We start from the raw sequence: 19,666 nt of genomic DNA, 5'->3' as shown, positions 1-19,666 counted from the left end.
TGAATTTGAAGCTCCAGGGGCAGGTAGATCAAAAAGAAGATGAATTTGCCTCACTGTGGGCATGGATCCCTGAGATGCTATTGGCCTGGAGGTGGCACTATTATTAAGTTTTTCTTTACTTGGGGGGCTCCCATTCCTGTGGAGGGTGACAGAGAATGGAAAATTATCCCTGGTCAAACAGGTATGTTCTGGAATGGGCCAAGGCTGAGGAAACACCTGTAAAGCAGAGTGAAAACAGAACTTGGAGCTAAAATCTAGTCAGGAGTTAGAGATTGCCATAGGTTACCATAGAACTGTGGCATCAGAAATTGCCTAGTTGTTAAAAACAAAAACAACCAAGCCAACAAAAAAAACCCCTCGTATTTAGTCATACTCCATCTACTGTTTCTTTCTCTTTCTTTCTTTCTTTTTTTAAGATTTTATTTATTTGATAGACAGAGATCACAAGTAGGCAGAGAGGCAGGCAGAGAGAGAGGGGGAAGCAGGCTCCCTGCTGAGCAGAGAGCCCGATGTGGGGCTTGATTCCAGGACCCTGAGACCATGACCTGAGCCTAAGGCAGAGGCTTTAACCCACTGAGCCACCCAGGCGCCCCTTCATGTACTGTTTCATATCATCTTCCTTTTATTCAGCCTGCTGTCAGCAGTTTTCTCTCCCTTATCCTTCTAAACTCAGTGAGTCTTTGTCTTCTCTAGAAACTTCCCCTGTAACCCAGTTTGAATGAAATGATCTTTATTGGTTCTCATACTACCCTGGACCTACCTCCATTATTTCTTTCCTCATATTACATATGAAATTCTCCTTTGAAGTGTCCGCCACACTCATTAGACTAAGAGGTTCTTTGATAGTGTGGACTGTGCCTTACTTCATTCTCCTCTGTGTCAGCTACTTTAGGTGCTGAGAAGAGATGTATTGAGTTAAACTGAACTGAATCAGGCAAGCGATAAAAAATCAGGGAGCATAAGGCACTCTATGTACCATAGATCACATTGTCAAACACCCGCCAGGTGTACAGAGAGTATCAATAAACAACAGCGCGTGCCATGTAAGGAAAACAGCTACTCTAACCGAGATGGTTGTTACCAATGGGACTGCAGCCCCATATTGCCAGATCTGCGGTTTTGGAGAAGTCAAAAGGGTCAATATTTTAAGTAAATATTTCTGTCTTAGACCTTAGTGGCAACACATTCAGTTTTAAAGATTCTCTTCAGGCCAAGAAAACCTGGCTGTCTCCAGCAGGGGTTCTCTGGTTGTGTCTCTGCTGTGGTATTTCGGTAAGGGATTTTTTTTCTCTACAAACTACAAACAACAACTCTAGGTATCTGAGACAGAACCACAACACAGCAAACAGAAGAAAAGAAAAAGAAAGAAACATAGTGGAAGGATATAGGACTAGGGATAGTCAGAGAGTTGGAGGCATAGCTGAACAACCAGGTTTGAAGCAGGACAAAGCCTGGGTAGTGACAGCGAATCTTGGAGACCAGAAGCCATGGACAGAGGAGTAGCAAGGCTCCCGCAGACTGCCATCTGGATCAAACCGCTATGACTTCCGTTACCAGTGTGGTTGCCAGATGTAGCAAATCACAAGACTGAACACACAGTGAAATTTGAACTTCAGATAAACAACCAATAATTTTTTAGGATAAGTATGTCCCATGCAAACTTTTATTTTAGCAATTCTAATGACTAGGAGTGAGAGTCTGAGTTCCTTAATTTGGGTCACATGTCTCTCATTGGTCCCCTGAATGAACCATCTAGGAACACCCCAAGTCATGGAAGAGAGAGAGACTTCTAAAAGAAAATTGGGGTCTTCAACCATAGGAAAAGGTAAGGAATGTTTGGATGTCGAATGGACCATTCTCTCTATCTCTAAGTCATCAGTTAATGTGTGTTCATTATTGTTTTTTTACATACACACTTAATAGGGTGATACTAAAAATATATATATGTTTAATGTTTATAAGTCTGTTCTCTTCTGTGCTGTGTGTTACTATTCAGTGGCTGGACTGTGGGCAGGAGGTCTGCGGTGCCAGGGGAGGGTCCGACAAAGTGCTGGGGAGGCACTAGGAGCCCTCGTTAGCAGCTGTTTATTGCTCAGTATACAAGTATTAGATGGCCCAAGGATAAACCTTAAGAAAGTGATTGCCTTTGTTTAGGAAATAATTAATGGGGTGTTTTGACAGAGTTTGGGCACTGCTATGAAATAATGGAGACAAGAAAGCTAAAATAGTCTGTGAGAGGTTAACAAGAAGTTGAATCCGTGCCAAGGAAGAAACAGGCGAGCGGATGAAGAAGCAGCAACGTGAGGACACACAGAGCCGCTGGCTGGGCTCCGCGGAGAAGGACGTCCATGGAGATGCCCGGTGGCATGGCCGCTAAAGGACTTTCAAATGATAATGTTTAATATTAAAATTTAAATTGGTTGTTGTACTAAAGTGGCCTAGAAATGCCTTATGAGAGTAATGTGGGAAGAAATAATAGAAAAGGAGATATGTTCTGCCTGTGGGTCAGTGCTGACAGGAGAGAAGAGAACAGTCATGGAAAGTGGGGTGTGACTGAGGGAACCCACAGATGCGGAGATGCAGAACGTGGGCACCACAGGCCGTGTTGAGCTCTTAGGAATCCCTCTAAACTTCGTGCATATGGTGGGAGGGGGACTCTAGCATTTGTAAAAATTTAATTAAATATCAGAGTACAGAGTGCTCCAGCTGACATTTGAGTCATTTATATGGGTCAGGTGAATAATTTATATTATGCAGTAGTAGCTTTTATATTAATCACGAATTCTTTCTTTCGAAGGATCATTAACGTCTCGGGTATCAGGAGTGGCTGACTCTGTGTCTCGGTCCTGTTCCTGGTTCCCAGTGTCTCCTCCTGTGTCATTCTTTTCATCCCAAACCTTGTGTGGCTTAAATCTCAAGTCTCCCTCTTTCTTGTAAGTTGCAGAGGCTCTTTGTTGCCCTCTGTCTGTGTTTACCTGGAGTCCAGTAATTACGGTACAAGGGCTAAGTCAATGGAAAGATCATCTATGCTCCCACCATTGCTGCGACAGTTCCCACTCTATTTTCTATCTTTAACTTTCTCTTTTCTAGCTGCACACTCCACATGGTGCGGATGGTATTGTGACTAGGAAGCAGTTCCACCCATTTTAAAGCATATGACTGAGATCTTGGGGGTTCTTGGGTCACACCATCTGGATTAAAAAATCTTTTTTTTTTTTTTAAGATTTTATTGATTTAGTTGATAGAGAGGGAGACACAGTGAGAAAGGGAACACAAGCAGGGGGAGTGGGAGAGGGAGAAGCAGGCTTCCCACTGAGCAGGGAGCCCAATGTGGGATTCATCCCAGGACCCTGGGATCGTGACCTGAGCCAAAAGCAGATGCTTAATGACTGAGCCACCCAGGTGCCCCTGGATTAAAAATCTTGACTCCACCTCTTGTTATCAAGCTATGAGACCTCTCTGTGCCTTAATGGCCCCCTTCTGTAACAAATTTAATGGGTTCATTATTTTAATAGGGTTCTTACTCTAACTGGGTCTCAGAATCATAGAAGTGGATGAATATGGTTGTTCATTTATGACCAACTTTCATTATTGCTCCATTCAAGGTGATTTTTTTAACCATCTCTCTGGGGTGACTCTTATGAAACCATCCCCAGAAGTACAAAACTAGGACACTGATAATAGCTGATTCTATCTCCTAGCCCTTTCTTACTCTCTTGTCTAGGGCAACCATTAGCCCAGATGTGGTGCTTCATCCCAGCACATTTCCATTATATCTCTTCACCAAAGACTTTTAGTCATTTTTAAATTTATAAAATGAAAATGTCAGACTGTACATAAACTTCTGCAACTTTTTTTTTCACCTAAAATTATATTTCTGAGATTCACCCATATCTTTGTGTCTAGGTGTCATTTGTTTGTTTTGACTGGTGCAGAGTACTTTATCATAAGAGCATACATACCAAATGATAACACAATTTATTTTCCGTTTCTTTTTTCAATTCCATTATTTCCAAATTTTTGCCACTATGCCACAGGGCATGGATCAACATCTTTGTACAGGTTTCCGGGTGGTGGTATACAGGACGTTCTCTTAGGCACGTGCCTAGAAGAATTGCTGCATGGTAGCCTATGCCGTATGCTCCACTTTACAAGATAAAACCAAACTGATTTCCAAAATATGGAGGCATTTGCAGTTGATTTTTAGTACGGTATAATAAGTATTCACTTTTTCGTCTGTTTCCTTATGTACAGCCTTTGTCTAAGTCCATTTGTTTAAGAGCCTTTCCCCCACATGATCGGGTGCGCTACCTCTTCTATATATCAAAGCTCCACATGTGTGTGGGTGTTTCTTGCAATCTGTAGTTCATTGATCGATTTTTCTGTCCCTCCACCAAGATATAATTGCTACAGCTTTAAAGCAAACCTGGATATTTGGTAGTGTCTGAGATATCTTGGACCCTTTGGCCTTCCATATTAATTTTAGAATCTGTTCTTCCTCTCATGAACATGTATTTCTCTTTCTCTATCTATTTAATGTCTTTCAGTGGTGTCTATAGATTTCCCAAGATGTCTCTCACATTTGTATCTTTGCTTTTTTTGCTGTTGCTATTTTTTTTAAAGATTTTATTTACTTATTTGACAGAGACACAGCGAGAGAAGGAATACAAACAGGGGAGCCGCAGAGGGAGAGGGAGAAGCAGGCTTCCAGCCGAGTAGGGAGCCCGATGCAGGGCTCGATCCCAGGACCCTGGGATCATGACCTGAGCCGAAGGCAGACACCTAACAACTGAGCCACGCAGGGTGTTACTGCTATTTTATTATTATTAATAATATTGCTATTGTTATTGCTATTTTAAAAAGAAGCTTTTTTCTCATTAAATTTTCTAAGCTGGTCCTCGTGTAGAAGAATGAGTATCCTCCTTGGTAACTTTCTTCATTATTTCAAATAAATTGTAGATTCTTTTCGGCTTTCTATGTTCATGATAATGTTGCCTTCCAATAATATTTTTTATGCTCAATTCTTATAGTCTTAGTTTCTATGAATCTTCATCTATTTTCTATTTTTCCCAAGTTTAGTGTGGTGTTCACTGCACCATCTGTTGCTGTTCTTCTGCTACCCTTTATTATTGTAATTTACTGAGGGTTTCATTAACTTTTTTTCTGGGTCTATGAAACAGGTCGGATGGCTTTTCTCTTTTAATGTGTTAACATGCTAAATTACATTGGCAGATTTTATAACACTGAACCAGCTGTACATTCTTGGGATGTACCCAAAGTATTCATTGACTATTACCACTTTTATGTATTAGTGAATTAAAACTGTTAGTACTTGGTTTAGGATAGTTTGCACTGATGATCGGGAGAGAAATGGGCTTGCTTTCCCGCCTTTGTCTGGCTTTGCTCTCTGGGTTGCTGTCTTCACAGAATGAACTTAGGAATACGTCCTCTTTCTATTCTCTAAAGTGTCTGAAGCAGATTGGGTTGATCAGTACCTTAAAAAAATTGTAGTTCCCTGTGAAACTACATGCACCTAGCGTATAGGGAGAATGCTGCTCGCTGTTTAATATTTAGCTTTCGGTTGTTGGCTGGGGGGAGAGGCAGAGCGGCTAATCTGTAGTGCTTGACAATTTCCTTGGTGTAAACTCTCCCACCATGACTGATTTCAAGCTATGATGTCAATGTGACATCACTGAACAAGGCTGGACATGGCTCTCCTGTTGCAGCTGGCGCAACAAATCGACCAGGAAATGTGAGGGTAAGAAGGTGGTGAAAGGAATTAAGAGACAAAGAGATGGGGGCAGGAGGGACACTGGGGAGGATGTCCAACAGTGCCAAATTTATTCCACATCTTACCAGTGTTTATAAGGCAGGCCACAATAAAAGGAGTAATATATCAGTACCTAGTCAGATGACTGCAAGTTTCTATAACAAGTTTACATTAACTACAAGCAAACCTCGTGATGCCAGGTAGTCTCGTCTAAAGCCATTAGCAAGACAATCAACCAGGGAGTGGGTTATGGGAGGTACAGGAACAACAAGGGCCAACTAAGAACTCATGACCCTGACCACGTTGTTCCCTTCTGTAGGGAGACTGTGTGGGAAGTCACATAGGCGAGTGCACGACACATAGCACAGACCCTTTTCACAATGTTACTCAACTTTCCCGTCCTCAACCTTGTCAAAGTGTCCAGACTTGGAAGGAGACACAAGTCAGGACCTGGTTTGATCCTCGACTCCAACCGTGCCGTGGCCTCCAACACTCTCCCAAGGCTCCAGCATGATCTATAATTTCTGCTTTTGCCCTGCAGTCCCTCGAAGTGCAAAGGCAGTCTTGATGTCTAAGAAATGGGGAGTCAGGGGCTCCAAAGATAATCAAACCCTAGATGACGATCTGACGTCAAACCTGTGCTCACTCTCGCCTCCCAGCCTGCCACGTGCGCTGGGGAAAACGACCAGTGCATCCTTGCCTCCCTCCTCAGACCTCTTTCCTGCAAGGGCAGTGGTGGGAGTGGAATGACTTGTCCAGGATAAAATGGGAGGACCGGGAGTGGAATTAGTGGATCACATGACACCCACAAATGTCTTCATCTACCAAGAAACTTCAAAGTAAATTATATTAAAATGCTGGGGTTTTCTCTGCACAAGAAATGGAGTGGGTATTTTGGAGGAAGAATCTTGCTGGATCTCCAGCTGGACCTCCTGTGATGTAGCAGTGGCTCTCCTTTGGCTGATCACTCCTTCCTCGGTGTTTTTCCATTAGTGAACTATGTATTAGTGTATTAATTAGTATCAATGTATTAATAAAAAACAAATATTTCTTTATTAAATATCAAGGAAATAGTAAATGCTTTATTTATTTAATGTATTTATATTAAATATTAATGGCTTATAAAACCATATTTCTAATAAATAGTTTATAATAACATAATAATAATTTACAAAATATAGCTAAATATTCCTTGACCATCTGTTCTAGCCACTAGAAGAAGCACTGATTTAAGTACTAGGGGAACAGCATGAGTAAAAGAGACACAAATATCTGTATTTTCCAAATCAATTCTCTCTCCAACCTGTTTCACAGAAGAAGAAAAAAAAAAATCATCTACTCTTTGACTTGCCTCAAGGGGGAAGTGTAGTCATCTCGGGCAAGCTGTGGAAACTTGTCTTAGCCCCAGCATCAAAGCAGCTCCTGCGTCCTGTCTGCCTTCCAGACTTTCAGGGACAAAGAGGTCAGACCTCAGTCTGCTGTGTCCCTAATAACAAAGTTTCTCTGAGTAGTCTTGCTGAACCCCCCTCTCTAACCCTCTTAATCATTAGACTTGTTTTGAGGGGGCTGGAGTCACCTGTCACCCTTTCTCAAAGGAAGAGGGCTTGGGATGCAAAGGAAAGATTTTGCCAAAGAAACTTCCTGCCAGAATCCTCTTCCTCGCCAGCAGTCTTTTGGTGATGCAGGGTCACTGAGGACAGTGGTCAAGAAAGAATTCTTGAGGTGTTGATTACAGTATGGGGACAGGACCCCAAGGCAGAAAGAGCTGCACATGTTATTGTGAGGTGCTACCAATTACATATTTTTATAAATCAGTAGGTGGGGGAGGGAGTGGAAGGGTAGAGATAATGCAAATCTCTAAAGCAATTTCTGTAGTTAAAGATGACTTACAGGAGCCTGGAGGTCTGCCTGTTGTCAAGCTACGGTTGCTTTTAGTCTCTAACAAAGCATTAAGGCTGCTGTGAGTTCCTTGAGGACATTCTGCATGTCTCAGGTATGTCTCAGGTATTTACCGTGGGCTGCAAGTTGTAAGGAAATTTAATTTTATCTCTATTTCTCTTGCTATTGTTTTCCTCATCATTGGCATTCTCTTTCATCCCTCCTTGGTCGATGAGATCTTTTTCTTAGTGTTATAAAATCACACTTCTGGGTGAGGTCAGTCCTTCGAGCTCCCTGTGTCTTGAATGAGGCGTTTTCAGCTTGTGCTCTCCATCAGAATACCTGGGTTTATATTGAATTTATATTGGAATCCCCATGACAATACCATGAGACATCGGACAAGTTACTTAACCTCTCTGTGCCTCAGTGTCCGCATTTGTAGAATGAGGTTTAGAGAAGTTCCTGCCTCATGTCTTTATCAAGAGAGTTAAAGTGTGAAAAGCTCTTAGATTAGGGCTTAGGTCACTGTCAGCCATTGTTATTTTGTAGCCTTTCTCTGTGTCTCAGTTGAAACTTCTAAGTCAGCACCCTGCTGCTTTATTCTGTTTCCTTTTCATCGCTTTTACTTTTCTGTCCTTAGACTGGGAGGGATGCTAGGCTATCCAAGGCACTCATTCATACCAAGGCTTCTGCTGGTGATGACATTCTCCCACATAAGAGTTTGTTGCTCTTTCCTGTTTACTATGAATAGTTTACATAATTATGAAAAATGAGGCGCTTCATCAAATTTTCCTAAGCTTGTTTTTAAAAAAGCAACTTCTAAGCTATTACCAAGCAAGGACGAGAGTATAGTAATCGTTTTTCTTTTTAGTAACAGCTAGAAGTTAGAGCTTTCTGTGGGAGGAATTTAGTAATAACTTTAATGCTGGTTTCTTTATTTTGTCTTTCAAGCAGATAATTCTTCAGTAAGAGTGAGTGACTTTTTTAAAGAAGTGAAGGCAATAATTTTTTATGATGTTAATGATGGTTGGAAATAATATCGCATTTTCAATTTGTGACATATTCGAGGAAACACACCTCTATTTAATTGCTTTTCTGATTTTTTCAAGGGTTATAATAGTTGAATTCTAACTTCACAATAAGATTATTAGAATCATAATTCAAATAATGTGAAACTGGGTCACTTGATATAAGATTTCTTGATTTCTTGATGTAAGACCTCTGGAACTGCAAAATAACCAAATTCAATATTTTCCCTACTTAGTGGAATTCAGGTGCCAGAAAAGTGCTTTGCAGTTTTTCTTACTGAAGGTCATGGAATTTTTGAATATTCTCCAGTGGAAATCAAGCCAGGTTATAATTCACACAACTTTAGGTCAGTTTTGTGAGCAGAAAAATTCCCGTCTATAAAAAAGTAGAAAAGCTCCTCTAAGGAATTAGAACCTCATATATTTCAGCAAAAAAAAGAGATTAAGTTATTTTTGTGGAATGGCTCTGGAACTTCATGTAGTAAAAAAAGCCTGAACATTTTTTTTCTGGATTGGTTTAATCTGCCAAATAACTGGTTTTACATTTTTTTCTTTTCCTGTTTGTTTGAATTAATCAAATCTACTTTTTTGTTGTTGTTGTTGTTGTTATGAGAACTAAGAATTCCTGGATGTATTTCATGGGATGATGTTGGTCCTGTGAGATATTCATTCATTCATTCATTCATTGTTTATTTACTGAGTATTTGCTATATGTCAGAGATAGTTGTTGGGGATAAAGAGGCAAATAAAACAGAAAACATGTCTGCTCACACAGTTTACATGTGTGAGAAATAAGGTAATAATATCATGTAGTAAATGGCTAAAGGATAGAGGAGTTTATTATTTTAGAGATGATGTGTTACATAAAATGGGAAAAACCTTCTGATAGTATGATATATGAAAGGAGATTGGAATAGGGTTGGTGAGAAAAGCATAGGGATATCTAGGGAAGAATGGTCCAGAAAAAAGAATAACAGTGGGGAGATCCCTAGAAGGCAAAAGAGTGCTTGACATATTTGAGACATGACAAAGCAGTTAATGTGGTCCAGGAGGCATATGTGACACAGATGTTGATATAAGTGAGAGGCCAGATCATGTAGAACTTTATAGACCTTGCTCAGAGCTGTGATTTCCATGCTGAGTTGATGTGAAGCCATTGGACATTGTTGAGCAAAGGGAGGGTGGCATATTTGATTTGTGCTTTATAGAAGATAATTTTGATTGCTAAGTGGAAAAGTGTATTGCAAGTTGGGAGGGGAGGTAGGATATTATAGCATTTTTTTCCTTAGGAGTCTATGGTCAAATAAGTTTTGGAAACACTATATTAAACAAAGGTGAGTATTAAGGGTTTTTTTGTTTGTTTCTTTCTTTGTTTTTTGGTAGAGCCTTAAAGTGTTCATGTACTTTGTGTATCTCAGTGTGATGGAATATGGAACTTCCAACTCTGACCACAAAAACATTGTTTTTCTGGACCCTCTTTGGAGATCAGTATTCACAGACCTCACGCAGGGTGTTGCTGATGCTGACACCACCTAAATAAATCATCTGTCTTTTGAAAAACAAACATTTTCAAACAGAGCCAAGAGGGAAGATTTCTAGCAGAGCACCTCATAATTTCTTCTGCAACCTTAATTCCTGACCCTAGTGAGACTGTTTCCTGTTTTTTAGCAAAGCATTGTGAGAGTAGATTTCTTCCAGAATTCTGTGTTGAGAATCACGGCACTGAATATATTTCTAATCCTTACAGTCCTAGTCTATGCCTTTTGATGTCCAGCTTTTGATTAAATACCTGCATTTTTCCACCAGAGGAAATAGTGCATGGAAGACTTTTGTACATCAGTGAAATACAAGTCTGCCTTCTTATGGAATGGCTAGTTTTTAATGGGCAGGAGAACCCTGGATTTGTCAAGAGAAATGTTATGCCCTTTTGGGTAGGATGTTAACCTGGAAACAAAGTTATTCATGCTAGGAAGCATGCTCATTATTTTTAAAGTAGTTCTTTAACTAATGGAAGCAGCGAGTCATGGAAACCTTAGATTTTTCTTACCTCTGTGACATGATCTGTGTGTCTCTTAATTATCTATGGAAACAAATTCAACACATAACTGTGTCATGATTCATCACATTTGAATGTCTCTGAAAAGATACTGGAAAATTTTCTACCAATTTTCCCTATAACTTTGCTAAATTACAATGTTTTAAAGGTTAACTGTCAAATCTCTGGGTGGGAGGAGCTTTCAAAAGGTTGAGTTTCCGAACCAAATAATGGGTCTTTATCCTATCTAAAACCATTCGCTTAAGGTGTATTGGGGTTTGCTTTGTAGAAGATTTGGTCACCTGGGAAGAAAAGGGGAGACTAGATGTACAACATATTAGAGGAAAATAAGCCACATCCTTGGGCCCAGTGAGGCGCCTTTCCTGAAGACAGGAAATAGAGTAGGGAGCACATGAAGTGGGCACCAGGCTATAGGGCAAGGGCTTTGGAATCAGGCGCTCTGGCTAGAATCCCAACTTTTTCACTTCCTAGACATGTGGCTACCAGTTGTTGTTTGCATTTTGGGCCCCCATTTTCTCTTGTAATAAGGAGGTGGTGATAGCTCCTTAATGAAGCTGTTGTGAAGATAAAACAAGACAACATAGACAACGTATAATGCAATGCACTTGTCGCTATCCCTGGGCAGAGCTTCCATGTTCACCAGTGTGTCAACTATGAAGCAGAACTTGGCTGCTTACATTTACTAGAAAGAAACGACTCCAAATGGTGAACAATGTGTATTTTACTAAATATATTGGGGGGAAGCTAGAGGCGAGCATTCACACAGCACAGGATATAGCATTTCCCACCCGAAGCAATTAGCTATCTCTTGTCGAGTGGGCAGAGACTGCGAAGTGTGTCACTATATCCATTTATATACACAGCCCTTCTTTTCCTTTTAGCAACAGAAATCTCCAAATTTTAGTTAAGAACATGGCTGCCCAGCTAGAGATGACATATTCTAGCTTCTTTGCATCCAGGTGTGACCAAGGAACCAAGTCAGGTCCATGGGGTACGAACAATGATGTGTGCAACTGCCCCATCATCTTTGCAGAGTTAAAGATGCTCATCTTGTACTCTTTTCCATTTCCTGTGGTCTAAAGAATCCTGATGAACAACATTAGAAGTTTAGGGTTCCCAACTATCCATCCTTGAACTATTAAATGCTAGCAAAATAAGTGATCTCATTTAAGCCGCTACATGGAGATGGTTTTTGTTAGCATGGTCTGCGCTCTCACCACACACAGATCAGTTCTCAGTTTCAGATCTCTTTCCTCCTTATTCCCCAGGGCCTGCTCTTCCTGGCTAGTCTCCCCTTCTTGCACCCAATGCCTCTGTTCACTCCTTCTTGCTGCCTTTCTCGTACAGTTCCATTTAACTTTTATCCATTCCCTCCAAACATCATTCTTTTCAGTCCACAGGAGGCCCTCCTGTGGTATATCTTCTTTAGAAGGTAGAAAAGAATTTTACACTACAAACAATTTTTTTCCCATGCTCTACACACAGAACACTTGACATCCCATGTAACTACTGCATAACAGGTGCTCGATGCTGGGTTCCTCCATTTCCCATCTAGCCCTGTGCCTTCTCCAGGAGTCGATATCAGTTCTGGGACAAACTGGAAAGATGTAAAATACTATGGTACTGTTTACTCTGCTGTGGATAAAAAAGATCCAGATCAGTGATAGTCTGACCCAAGTTCAGACACCCTAAAAAGGTGTTGGGTGAAAGAGAACCTTGTTAGTGAACCCCCAAACCTGATTGTTGATCTGAAGGTTAAAAACATGTAGATTCCCGAGTCCCACTACTGGAAAGTCTGATTTTATAGGTTTGCTGTGGGGTCAGGAAATCAGTATTGTTAGTATGTATTTCAGGTAATTTTGATGTAGCCAATAAGCTGGTACATGAATTGACTAAAATCTCAGTCTAGGACTTGGCAAAAATTAAGGAGAGGCAAATGACAGGCAATGTTCATTTCCACTACTTCCTCCCCCAACTCTCAGCTCCCCTGACAACACTAGACAAGATTAAACTTATATTTCAGCCATGGGATAAAGACCCTTAAATGTTTCCAACTACTTCAAACTCTCTCGTTTGGGTCAGATTCCACTCTCACGTTCCGCCATGTATGGCCAAGGACTATAATGGGCTTTGAGCACATCCAACTCAGCATCACAGTTTGGCTTGGTACACATATAGAAATTGCCAATGTAAGTCAAAGGGAGAATAACAGGAAATGGGAACACATCTGTTTGGAGGCCCAGCTACCTGATATGTTAGCTTTGGCAATCCTTGTACACTTTGTCCTGCCAATGAAGTTGCTGTCAGGGAGATTGAAACAGTGACCTCATATGGCTGGAATCAGCACCAGTAATGCCTCTATACATATTAGGCCTTCACAACAGTTCTGGGGATTGATCTGGGACCCAACTTGGCAGCCCAAAGCCACACAGATCATTACCTATAATGGGAATGATGCATGTTTATTATTGAGCTGATTTATTTTGAAAATGTTCATGGCCCAGGGCTTTAAAACTTGCCTACAGAAAACAAATTCAACATTTAAATGAAAAGCAGCTACTTCCAAACAGAAAAAATTCAGTCCAAACATTATGCTGCAAATGCTGAAGGTCAGAGGGAAAAGTACTGGGGACGCAGAGGCAAGGCAACAGCCTTTGGACGCTTTCTCTTCCATCCTCTGCAAGAAGAGGGGCGCCCTACAAGTCCTGTGCCACGGCTGACCATCTTCCTCACACACAGGATCCAGAGGGAGGAGTTGGTGGCTGCAAAGCCAGTGTCTGGAGAACCTTCACTATGAACCAGATACGTGGGATTTAATCCTCTCTGTACATTTTAGTTTTAAGGAACATATGGAGGCACCATTTATAATGTAAAAAGCCTGGGTTTAATTACATTTAATGTAATGAAAGAGCTTGTACAACCTTCTGGCACGACTGTTGGGCGTAGTTGTGAATATTGAGCTGGCATGGGACCAAAAGCTATTAATAAAAAGGCTCATCCTCTAGATTAGCACATTGGATTATGTGATTTGCCAAGTTGTCAGACATAAAGAAGAAATTATTTGCTCTTGTTTTGACAGAAATATGCTCGAGCATTTAGGATTATCTTCCAGGCCTCAAATTCATAGAATCTCAATACCTCTTGACCCAATGGGTCAAGAGATCCATGTTGATTGAAATCACCCTGTTATTTTCTTTTTTCATAATTGTTTAAATTCTCTATGTCTGATGACCATTTCTCGGGACAATTCTATAATGCGAACTTTCTCATCTTTATCTCATTGCCTTTCTTTCTCTGCTCTCCCCTCATGTAGCTCACCCCTAGCAAGTTTCTAACAATAATGTTTATTGAACCACTTTTTTGCATCAGGTTTTGTACTCAGTGGTCACACATATACATTTATTCAATACTTCAAAAGCCTCTAAGTAAATGATATTATTCTCTTCATTTTAAGAGATATTTAAGTGATATTATTCTCTCTTTATTTTACAGATGAAGAAATTATTACTCAGAAAGGGTATGTATATAACTCGATCAAAATACTGAAACAAGACAGTGTCCAAGCTAGGATTTGAATCTATGTCTTCTAAGTCTGAACCAGTGATATTTCCACTGTGTTACTCTGCTTTGCTATCATTGTAAGTAAGCACTTGGAATTGAAGCATGTGCACTTCTGAAAAGAAGGAATTCCAGAACATATGCTATCTGAATTCAACTTGGTACAAAGTCATTTGACTAAAGGACTGGGATATACAGCCCATAGAGTATTATACTAAAATCAAGTCTTTTTATTTTATATCAATTAAGGAGTTTTGGGGATAGGAACTCCAGGAGGTCTGAAGCTGATAGAGCATACTCAATTCCTCAGGGAACAATGACACGAAATAAAACACATTTTCTTATCTTTATATACTGGCACCCATGTTAGCCTGGTCTTGGGAATCCATGTTATGTTGGAGTCTCTTAGGTAAAATAGCATTACTTTCAGTTATAAATTTAACTTAATGGAAAAAGAAATAAATCTATTGTTAGAACCTACTATTGAGTTCTTGCTCTGACTCTCAAAAATTACATAGATTTGACAAATCTCAATCTCTCTAGGCTACTGCCCACCTCCGTATAAAATGGGCATAATAATACAAGCCAGGCTAATACCCCTATCTATGTTCAGTGCTAGATTATACACCTCTTAGGATTAAGGACAATTTCCGTGTGTCACAAAGAGTACTTAGCACAATAGAGGGGTCTGTTCTTTATTGAATTGATGAAGTTAAAATATGCTTATGGATATGAAATTAACTTAGAAGCTGTAAGAGGAACTGAAGTAACTATTTTCTTAAAAAAATAAGCATTTCATTTTATAACAGTTTTATTTCTAAAAATTGTGAAGGTAATACATGCAGCTCCCAGTTTCTCCTATTATTAACATTTTACGTCAGTATGGTACATTTGTTACAATTAACGAACCAATATCAATACATTATAATTAACTTTATAAAGTCCATACTTGTTTCATCTTTTCTTAGTTTTTAGGTCATGCCCTTTTTCTTGTTCCTTGCTAGGATCTCATCATAGTTCCACATAACATTTAGCCATCATGAGTCTTCAAGTTCCTTCTGACAGTGACAATTTCTCAGACTTTGCTTGTTTTTGATGACCTTGACAATTTTAGGAAGTACTGAGCATTTTGTAAACTGTTTCTCTATTGGAATTTGGGAATGTGTTGTGATTAGATTGGGGTCACGTGTTTGGGGGAGGAGGACCACAGAGGTGAAGAACCACCTTTATCACATCATATCAAAGGTACACACCATCAATGTGAACTATCCTTGCTGACGTTAACCTTGATCACTGGCTCATGCAGTAAAGTTACTTTTTTAAAAAAATCCCCTTTCCATACTACATTCTTTGGAAGGAAGTCACTATGAGCAGTCCATACTTAGTAGAGGGGGTGTTATGTTCCATCTCCTTGAAGGTGGAATATCCTACATAATTTATCTGGAATTCTTCTTCATGGGATATTTGCCAATTCTCCCCATCTGTTTAGTTATTGAATCATTTATTCATGTCCGAATGGACTGAGGGTATGGGTATTTACTTTGTACTTTGGGCTATGATCCAGTACTATTTTATTTTGTTGTTCAAATTTAATTATTTAATTTTACTGTTCATAGTATTACCAGGCAGAATCCATAGTGGACTAGTATTCTGGTAAATTCTATCTGCCAGTCAGAAAGGTGGCTGGGAGGTTCAGGACTTGTGTCTATTCTGCTCACCTCTGGACTCTCAGAGCCTGGTTCTTGGCTCATGTTATGTGCCTTGTAAATATCTTCTGAATCGATATCTGAAATATAGTATCGAGTTAAAAGTGTCGCTGATTATAAAAATCATGGGTAAACAGATTTGTTGCAGCAGGATTTATATCCAGGATCACAAAAGTTTGGTAGCCATGGAAACAACTTGCAAATTTATCGCTGGACTCCTGAATATCCTTTCCCACCTACATCACACGATACCATAATCACAGCCAGAGCAGAAAATGCTACTTTTCAGTAAGCTCCCACTATGGGTATCACAGAGAAACATGACAAGTGACATTGAGAAGGCTCATGTATTCTACGAAATTCTCTGTCTGCACAAAATGGCCACTCTAGCTTTCCCCAGCCAGGCCCTGAGGTGGAGTGCGATCACATGGCTGAAGCAGCAAGCCCTGTGGGAGAAGCAAGCAAAACCCTGCTGCTTATCTGCTTTCAAAGCTCCCTTTGCTTATCAGCCACAAGCACTCAGTTTGAGATTGGAGTGGAAGTCTTTGACTGTGTACCCTGCCATGTGCAGTCAGAGAATGAATCTTGAAATTCCAACTGGTGCCAACCACAGCAACACACGCTTAAGTTCAGCGGGGTCCATCCCTCTGTTGGTGCTCCACAACGGATATTTGTCTGTACCCAGCAACGAGTTCAAGCACTGGCTTTAATTTATAGTGTTTGGCAGTTTCTACCGCTGGGATCTAAGCCAAAGGCAAGTTCTCTCCCTCTGCCTGTCTTTATCCAACTCACTTCTCAGTTAATATTTTGAATTATTCTTTATGAATCCCAAAACATGGCTTTTGAAATCTCACCACAATTCTCCCAACATCTGTTACATATTACTTCTAAATCAACATTTTGCCAAATTCTAGTTCCTTCTGGATCAGTAAAATATGGAATTGAATTCTAGTTCTGTCATGAACTAGCCCAGTGATAAAAACTCTCTGAGTCCACTTCCTTATCTGTATGACAAGCAAAATAATGCCTGCTTGAGCAAGATGGTATTGTGAGGGTTAGAAATGATTATATGAAAGTGTTAGCCCATTAAAGAAGTTAGTAAATGGCAAACATTTGTTTATTTGAAGATGCAGAGGGAACTCTTTTCATGGTAAAAATGGACTAACACATTAGTGAAAAAAAAAGTGGGAAAATATATTAGAAAATGATTCTTCAGGAATCCCTGGTGGTTTGGCCATTTTATATTTTATCACTTGAATGTTGTTTCTCTGATCATGTCTGAGAATAATCCAGTTATTGAATTTTTCAGGACATAAGAAAATTAAAGGAGTGGCCCCCAACCCGGGCCCTCCTGAAGAGGCGGCGCTCGAACAGCACTTTGTTTTCTACAGTGGACCCTGATGAAATACCAGCCAAAAGACCAAGATTAGATTATTTCATTCACCAAGTCAAAACCAGTCTCTACAATGCTGCCAGCTTATTTGGATTCCCATTCCAGCTGACCACAAAACCCATGGTAACTTCTGCTTGTAATGGAACACGGAATGTGGCCCCTTCAGGAGAGGTATTTTCGAACTGTTCATCTTGTGAACTGACAGGTTCTGGATCCTGGAACAACATGCTGAAACTGGGTAATAAATCTCCTAATGGAATAAGTGACTATCCAAAGATCAGAGTGACTGTAACCCGAGATCAGCCCCGCAGAGTCCTGCCTTCCTTTGGTTTTACTTTGAACTCAGAGGGGTATAACAGAAGACCAGGTGGCCGTCGTCATAGCAAAGGCCCTTCAGAGAGTTCCTTAACCTGGAAGCCTCAGGAACAGGTTGTAACAGAGATGATTTCTGAAGAGGGTGGCAAGGGTCTGAGGTGTCCCCACTGTACTGTGGAAGAGGGTGTTCAAAAAGAGGAAAGAGAGAAATACCGAAGGTTATTGGAGCGACTTAAAGAAGGTGGTCATGGAAACTCTGTTCCTCCGGTAGCTCCTACTTACCACAGCTCTCAAAGAAGTCAGATGGATGCATTAAAGACCAAAGGCTGGGGGGACGAGCAAAGTCACGGAGTCAGAACAACTCAGTTTGTTCCAAAACAATACAGAGTTGTTGAAACAAGGGGACCTTTATGCTCAGTAAGAACTGAGAAGAGGTGTTGTTCAAAGGGGAAAATTTCTGATACAGAAAGGACAGTTGGAATCAGACTTGAAAATGAAGGTAGGAGGGGACACCAGCTGGAACCTGACCTATCCGAAGAGGTGTCAGCCCGACTCCGCCTGGGCAGTGGGAGCAATGGCTTACTCAGGAGGAAAATGTCAATACTTGAGACAAAAGAAAAACATTGCTCAGGCAAAGAGAGGGATAAAAGGATGGATGATCTTCTTGAACTTACAGAGGACATGGAAAGGGAAATCAGTAATGCCCTAGTAATGCCCTAAGTAGCGCTTTCAAGCTGCGAATCACTCGAGGTGACATCCAGACCTTGAAGAACTATCACTGGCTCAATGATGAAGTCATTAATTTTTACATGAATCTTCTGGTGGAAAGAAACAAAAAGCAAGGGTATCCAGCACTTCATCTATTCAGTACTTTTTTCTATCCCAAATTAAAGTCTGATGGTTACCAGGCAGTGAAAAGATGGACCAAAGGGGTCAATCTCTTTGAACAGGAACTTATTCTGGTGCCTATTCATCGGGAGGTACACTGGAGCCTGGTGGTGATAGACCTAAGAAAAAGGTGTCTTAAATATCTGGATTCTATGGGACAAAAGGGCCACAGGATCTGTGAGATTCTCCTTCAGTATTTACAGGATGAAAGTAAGACCAAAAGAAATATTGATCTGAATCTTTTAGAGTGGACCCACTACAGCATGAAGCCACATGAGATTCCTCAACAGTTGAATGGGAGTGATTGTGGAATGTTTACTTGTAAATATGCAGATTATATCTCTAGGGACAAACCTATCACATTTACTCAGCACCAGATGGCTCTCTTCCGGAAGAAGATGGTATGGGAAATCCTTCATCAGCAGTTGCTGTGAGAATGCCCCGCCCAGTCCCTGGAGCTGCTGATGGTTCTGTCACGGAGGACTGATGTTTCCATATACCTCATGCACTCATGCATCGTGGGTTCAGAAGTCCCTGCATCACCTCTGTTGTCTCACAGGTACTGAGCTGTCGGGCGTGCGCGCCGGCGTCTCCCGCACCCTGGTCCTGACGTGCTGTGTGGAGGTTCTGCCTGCAACCCCATGTGTGAGCCTGTGCCTGCTCAGAGCCTGGACTGTTCAACCCACACAAGAACAAACGCTAATTAATAACTTTTTTTTTATGATTTTTTTTTCCCCTGTGAATGTGGGAAATGCAGGATTTATTCTATGATTTGTCTTTCGTTGTTTGTTCACGTGTGTTCATTCGCTCACTCATTAGCAGACATAATGGGCTGTGGCTATGTGCTGCTGCTCTTTCAGTTAACTCTGAATTACCTGAACTATTTATTTTTGAAGGAGTGGTAATCAAGCTCCACTCCCAGCTGAAGATCAGGAAGGCAATCAGGGAGGTGGGGAGGAAGGAAGTGTTAATGAACTTCTCTAAGGCTGGAGCAGAGACTGCCAACTCGAATCTAGAGATCTTCTTATGTTGGAGGCTTGACGATGCCGGGAGAAGCGATGTGGCCGAGGGCTT

The 19,666-nt window shown here is 40.7% G+C and overlaps 1 protein-coding gene across 1 annotated transcript; it reads left to right on the top strand.

Annotated features, from left to right (window-relative positions):
- The first annotated feature begins 17,473 nt into the window (after window positions 1-17,473).
- On the top strand, window positions 17,474-19,094 carry LOC132013241 (sentrin-specific protease 2-like). The gene is given in 3 exon segments (XM_059392942.1): window positions 17,474-17,560; window positions 17,595-18,410; window positions 18,413-19,094. Coding segments are annotated over 2 exon segments (1,410 nt in total). The 5' UTR covers window positions 17,474-17,560; window positions 17,595-17,614; the 3' UTR covers window positions 19,027-19,094.
- The last annotated feature ends 572 nt before the right edge of the window (window positions 19,095-19,666 follow it).

Source organism: Mustela nigripes, chromosome 3, assembly GCF_022355385.1.
Source record: "Mustela nigripes isolate SB6536 chromosome 3, MUSNIG.SB6536, whole genome shotgun sequence".
Lineage (NCBI taxonomy): Eukaryota > Metazoa > Chordata > Mammalia > Carnivora > Mustelidae > Mustela > Mustela nigripes.
This window is presented reverse-complemented; position numbering and strand designations above follow the sequence as displayed.